This window comes from Benincasa hispida, chromosome 4 (genome assembly GCF_009727055.1).
Source record: "Benincasa hispida cultivar B227 chromosome 4, ASM972705v1, whole genome shotgun sequence".
In the NCBI taxonomy this organism is placed as follows: Eukaryota; Viridiplantae; Streptophyta; class Magnoliopsida; order Cucurbitales; family Cucurbitaceae; genus Benincasa; species Benincasa hispida.
The window spans coordinates 34,871,291-34,877,973 of record NC_052352.1 but is presented as its reverse complement, the minus strand read 5'-3'; the positions used below and the strand labels follow the sequence as shown (position 1 = coordinate 34,877,973).

General features: G+C 33.8%; 1 protein-coding gene across 1 annotated transcript; it reads left to right on the top strand.

Annotated features, from left to right (window-relative positions):
* The first annotated feature begins 267 nt into the window (after positions 1-267).
* On the top strand, positions 268-5,708 carry LOC120076354 (argininosuccinate lyase, chloroplastic-like). The gene is made up of 6 exons (XM_039030163.1): positions 268-701; positions 927-1,307; positions 2,013-2,161; positions 2,903-3,194; positions 3,284-3,448; positions 5,185-5,708. The coding sequence occupies exons 1-6, from the start codon at positions 468-470 to the stop codon at positions 5,437-5,439; spliced, it is 1,476 nt and encodes a 491-aa protein (XP_038886091.1). The 5' UTR covers positions 268-467; the 3' UTR covers positions 5,440-5,708.
* Positions 5,709-6,683: the final 975 nt, after the last annotated feature.

Below are 6,683 nucleotides of genomic sequence, written 5' to 3'. Positions count from 1 at the left end.
GAACAGATAAATAACTGCAAACGTAATCGATAAGAACACACTTTCTAATTTTTACTTTATTATTAATTAATCACATTTCTATTGAGATTTTATTAGGACAAATTTTATTTTATTTTTATGGTGTACAAAACTAGAACTGTTATCTTTTCGAATATTACAGCTGTATAACTTAAACGAGTATATCACTTCAATCACAAAACTAAACGAATGTAAATATATGTAAAAGAGATTTAATTATCTATGTTATTATAGAAAATAAGATCTCGGAATTAGAAATGTGTTAGCTAATCTCGTGCTAAAAGGGAATTAAGAAAAGGATTCAGAACAAAACGGTATCAGCTCCGTACATAAGGAATCCGAACACCGGCCGGCAGACCGTCAGCGGCCCTAGGTCTGCACAACAGAGCCGCCACCTTCTTATAAAAACCTGATGTTCTCAGTTGCTTCTGTGCTCACTTCACACAGCCATGACAAAACTCGATGTTCCGTCCGCCTCTCAGCCTACCGGAGCAACGTCCGCCGCCGGCTCCTGCGCCACCAAGAAGCCTGGGGCGAAGGAAATTAAGCTATGGGGCGGCCGCTTCCAGGAGAGCGTCACAGACGCCGTCGAACGCTTTACAGAGTCGATTTCATATGATAAGGACCTTTACAAGCATGACATCAGCGGCAGTCGTGCTCATGCATCCATGCTCGCCAAGCAGGTTCCCTCACTTCTTTGTTTTGGTTTGTGATTTTTGTGAAGCTCTATTCTGTTTTGTTTTTACGGAAAGGAATGCTTAATGTTTATTTGTGGCGTTTGTACTACCCTAATGGAACCGAATCGCGATGTTGAGCTGTGGATTTTACTCAAAATTCATCTATTGTGTCCTGGAAATTTGTCAGTTGCCATGCGTATTCATGATAGTGGTCCTTGGTTTTGGTTGCAGGGCTTGATGAGTATCAGTGACAGGGACAATATTCTAGCAGGTCTCGATGAGATCGAGAGGCGTATTCGAAATGGCGAGTTCGTCTGGAGAGCTGATAGGGAAGATGTTCATATGAACATTGAAGCTGCACTTACTGATTTGATTGGCGAGCCTGCCAAGAAACTGCATACTGCTCGGAGCCGCAACGACCAGGTTGCGACGGATTTTCGCTTGTGGTGCCGAGATGCTATCGACTCGATTGTCGAGAGGATTAAAGATTTTCAAGTTGCGATGGTAGACTTGGCAATTAAGAATGCAGGAATTATTGTTCCTGGTTATACACATTTGCAGAGAGCACAGCCCGTCCTACTTCAGCATCTTCTCTTAGCATTCGTTGAGCAGGTATTTGACTGTTACTTTAGCTTATCATTTTAAGTTGTGGCTGCAATCCTAAAATTAATGGTTGCTTTAGTGCTGTAAGTGTTAGCTGCATGGTTTCTATCTTTTCTGAAACTAGGGATGAGAGTCATGGGACTTTGAGAATGTTTGTTAGTGATTTTGAAATTATTTTGACATGTTTAAAATCACTCGAAAATAAATTTTTGATCATTTAAAATTAGTTTAGATGGTATAAAAATCACGTTTAAAAGTGTAAAACCTAACACTACAATAATTTTGAATGATTATAGATGTGTTTGGGAGTGATTTTGAACTAGACAAAAAATGATTTTAACTATTTTAAAATCATTCATGTGTGTGTACAACTATTTGCCCGTCTGAAGCTTTAAACCTTTCACATGAACGTTCAATCCTCTTTACAAAACGTTTTCCACATATTTTAACTTGATATGTTAAGATATTTCTTCATCACATTGATGAACTCCCCTTAGTGACTGAAAACGTGATGGCTACTTATTAAACTATACAATATTCTACATTAGCATCTTAAGAGAACGATTGATTGCCATTTGCTTAACGTTGTTTTTCTTCCCTAAGCCTAAATAACTAATCCTAATCCCAAGTTACGATTAAAAATTATGTTAGTATTTTACTCTTACTAAAACTTACGGAAGACTGATTCTGGACAAATGTCTACATGTTTTGTAGCTTGATAGGGATGCTGGTCGTTTGCTGGACTGCCGAGCTAGACTGAATTTCTGCCCCTTAGGAGCTTGTGCACTGGCTGGTACTGGCCTTCCAATTGATCGATTCATGACATCAAGTGCTTTAGAATTCTCATCTCCTTTGAGAAACAGGTCTGTTGATTATCTTTACTTGTCGATGTTGTTAAAGATATGGTGATTCTGATGGCCGGAATATCTTATTTCTCCTCTGCAGGGTACAATTTTGAAATTTATCCCTTCCTGTGGTTTGTGGGGGGAAGCAGGAATAGATATTAGGTCCCCTTCATGTTTTGTGAGTTGAATGTAAATAGTAGCAATAACATTATGGATTACCAAATCGAGTTGCTGGAGGAGAATTGACTTACACATGATGGAACTTCTTTTGGAGACTTTGTTCTTCAAGCTTTTAATCACATAGATTAGATAATTTAGGTCCCATTTGATAACCATTTTGTTTTTGTTCTGTTTTTTAAAATTGTGATTGTTGACTGAAAATATTTTGGTAAGTTTTTTTTCACATTTCTCGAAAATATTTGAACTCTAAGCAAAAAATTAAAAACAAAATCAAGTTTTTATAAACTACTTTTTTTAGTTTTCAAAATTCGTCTAGGTTTTCAAAAACATTTTTAAAGAGTACTAGCAAGAAAACTATAAGTAGAAGTAGAGTTTATAAACTTAATTTTTAAAAAACATAAAACAAAAAACAAAATAGTTATAAAACAAGACCTTATGTATTTAGGGTGGCTTATCTTTTGCATCTGCAAGATCAAAACATATCTTTATCATCTGTAATCCATCTCTACTGATTCTGAAGTTACATTTTCTTTTCCTCTCAGCCTGTTGAATAACTTGTAAATTTGTTGTTTCGACTAGTATTGATGCTGTTTCAGACCGAGATTTTGCAATGGAATTTCTTTCTGCCAATTCTATTATGGCCATTCATCTTTCTCGTCTGGGAGAGGAATGGGTATTGTGGTCCTCTGAGGAGTTTGGATTTATCACACCTAATGACGCCGTTTCAACTGGAAGTAGCATAATGCCTCAGAAGAAAAATCCAGATCCAATGGAACTTGTTCGTGGAAAGTCTGCTAGAGTCATTGGCGATTTAGTAACCCTTCTAACATTGTGCAAAGGACTTCCTCTTGCATACAACCGTGATCTGCAGGTTTGAATCTTTTGACATGTCAAATTTCCTTTTCAGAATACTTCTTTCACCTTCCATCTGATTCAATAAGCTGTTTTGTGTTGAGACAGGAAGATAAGGAACCTGTATTTGATAGTGTTAAAACAGTTTTAGGGATGCTTGAGGTTTCAGCTGAGTTTGCACGAAACATTAGCTTCAATCAGGATAGAATTAAGAAGGCCTTACCTGCAGGTCATCTTGATGCGACCACACTTGCAGACTATCTCGTGCATAAGGTTAGTTTCTCTGCTCTTTACTTCTACTTATCCTTGTTAGAAGTGCATTGGAAGGAAAATTTTTAACTACTATAGAGTAATTATTAAATCACCGTGCATAACTCAATTAGCATAAGACATACATTACATACATTACATACATTCTTGACCAAAAGATCAAAAAGATTCTTTTTTTTTCACCTCCTACACAAATTGTTGCAATAAAAAAAAATCATCAATCAAGCAAAAGGTTTAAGTTCATGATTGGGTAGGAAATACGATGCAAGTTTTTCATTTTCTTCTTCGTGGTGTTTGGGTCGACTTATGTGCACCTCGACTTATCTTACTGGACGATCCACATGACCCTACAACATTTAGGTGCCAAAGAAACTCTTAAGATATTAAATCCTAAGTAGATGGTCACTTTGGATCGAACCCATTCTCTCCAAGTTCTCTATTAAACTTATGACATTTTCTTTACCACTAGGCCAACCCATGATAGTTAATGACATTGTAGGGGTTCAAACATACAATCTCTTGCTTTGATACCACATTAAATCACCAATCAAGAGTTTACATTGATGGATTATGGTAAATTTAGTTATATCATAATCATAAATGCATATGGCGAGCATGCATGTTTGAGACGTGGTTTAGGTTTGAAATATAAAATTTTTAAACAATGCCTAACAGAGAACTCTGAAGCATTGATCAGCATATGTTTTTCATTTTATAATTCTGAACAGGGAATAGTGATAGTTAGGAACTCTAAAAAATTGAGGCGACTTTTAACAAGGATAAGATTTTTCCCCCCAACTTAAAAAACAGCTCCAAGATGTTAGTTTAGTGAAAGAATCCACATCTCTCACCCTCCCTGTATTTCATCAATAAATATTTTCTCAATCATTGTCTCTATAATTTAGAGAATTAATGGTAAAACAGAATGTCCCTGGATCTTTCTCCTGCAAAGTTCATGCGTTAAGCACGTACTTATTTCAAATTGTTTAGGTTAAAAAATAGATTCTTTCAAGGACCCTGGCCCCGTTGTTGCAACGTGCAATATGCTTTCATGTGAAAAGACGACCTTACTTGAACATGATCTGTTCTATAGATTGTGCATCTGTATCCTTGAGTTCTAAGGAAAATGTGGGTTTTAAATGAACATCGGGAGAATAACTCACAAGTTACTATCAAGATTTAAAATATCATGTTAGACGAAAATGTCAAAGTCTCAATCTTATAGAAATGTCGATGAAAATATCGATGTTGATAGATATTTTTGGAAAAATTGTAAAAACAAAAAATTCAAAAAAAAAATTAAATTAATAAATAAATATTTTACGCTTTTTAAACAAGTTAACATGTTTATTATATATATTTTTTATTTACACTAATGCCATTTTATTACTTATTTTTAATGTTTCATAAATATTTTTACGATATAGTAGAAATATCGATTTACCACTCACATCAATGTTAAACTCATGAAATTTGAATATCTTGTTTACAACCATATGCTGACCCAACAGCCATATCGTCAGCTAACATCGGGTTACAATTCTCAATGGGTTATATGGAATAATTTTTTTTTTTTTTTAGCAAATTGTAAATGTAAAGACCATCATGAGTTCAATATGATTTTAGAATAAAACAATTTACTGAATTTTTGTTGTTAAGAAGAATAGAATCTTTTCACATTACACATTCAAACAGCTTCTAAGTTCTAACTCTCTGATTTCATATCCCCTTTTTAACAGGGAATACCTTTCAGAACATCTCATGATATTGTAGGCAAGTCTGTTGCTATGTGCCTTGGAAAGAACTGCCAGCTGAAGGACTTAAGTCTCGATGAACTGCGAACTTTGAGTCCAATCTTTGACGACGATGTTTATGAATTTCTTGGAGTAGAAAATTCGGTTAACAAATTTTCGTCGTATGGCTCCACGGGATCTGAATGTGTTGCCAATCAACTCCAGTATTGGATCGAAAAACTTGGCATTATTAGTCAGTAGAGATTAGGTTTGATGAGTATGGCCATGGAGGAAGGGGTTTTGAGGCAATGAGTAGAACAGAATAAAGTTAGGGGGCATTTGAAGTTGCCATTGCTAGCATAATATTTGATGCAAGAAAAGGGGGTTGTGGGACTATTAATAAGTATAATTATATTCCTAAGCATATAGATTAGTTGGTCATTTTCTTAGCATTCCTCTGCTATTATGTACGAATGACTTATGTATTTCGGAATTTGGTCTTTATTTTGAGCCTATATTTCACTTTATAAGCGTTTTTCTTGTCGTGGTGATAATTCCACCTTCCGGAGCCATTCCATCAGGTGGTGGGTTCTACTTTTTGCAAATAATAAAAACATAAAAGACGAAAAGAATGAGGCAAATTAAAAGACTGAACATAAATTTTGACAGGGTGCGACTTTTTTTGTTTTTTTGTTTTTTTGGTGACAGGGACGACCATTACAAATGGTTGGAAAGAATATTATGATTTTATTTTTTAATTTAATCTAAACTAAATTAGATATTTGATTTTTTTATTTATTGTTTAAATGGTTCATTTTCAATACCATTTTGATTTAAATAAAAAAAATATATTTGTTTATTTTTTTTTACATATGTTTTCAAATATGGGAAAATGAACCAATATGATAGATTAGTGTCTATCATCATTGATAGACTGATAATTTTTTATATTTGAAAACATATGTAAAAACAATAATATTTTTGTTTAAAAATATAATTAAAATGTTAATTTTCATAATTTAAGTTAAAATTTCAACAATATAGTCTTCAACTAAAATATTGAAACATAATTATCCAAACAAAATATTTTGTTAAGATATATATATATATATATATGAGGTAGAGCAAGACTGGTGAATTTAGTACCGGTTGCCGTTTAGCTAACAAGGAGAATTCTTTCCGCTACCTCCCTTGTTAACTAGAAACATTTACACGATACATCAAATATTTCAAAAATGTCCAAAGGTTTGACTTATTACATAAACGTATTTTAACTAAAATTTTGGACAAATTTAATTATCGTACATTGAAGACATTATTATTAATTTATTCTTTCCTGTATTAAAATCAAATTTTCGTTGGACTTCCCGATTTTTAGTTGTGGGTATTTAATGCCAATCTTTTATTTCATTAGTTTTAATTTTATTAATATTCCCAGATATTAGGTATTTACGGATTTCCTTTATTAAACTCGATGGTTTGCACGTTTTACTTTATTCCATATT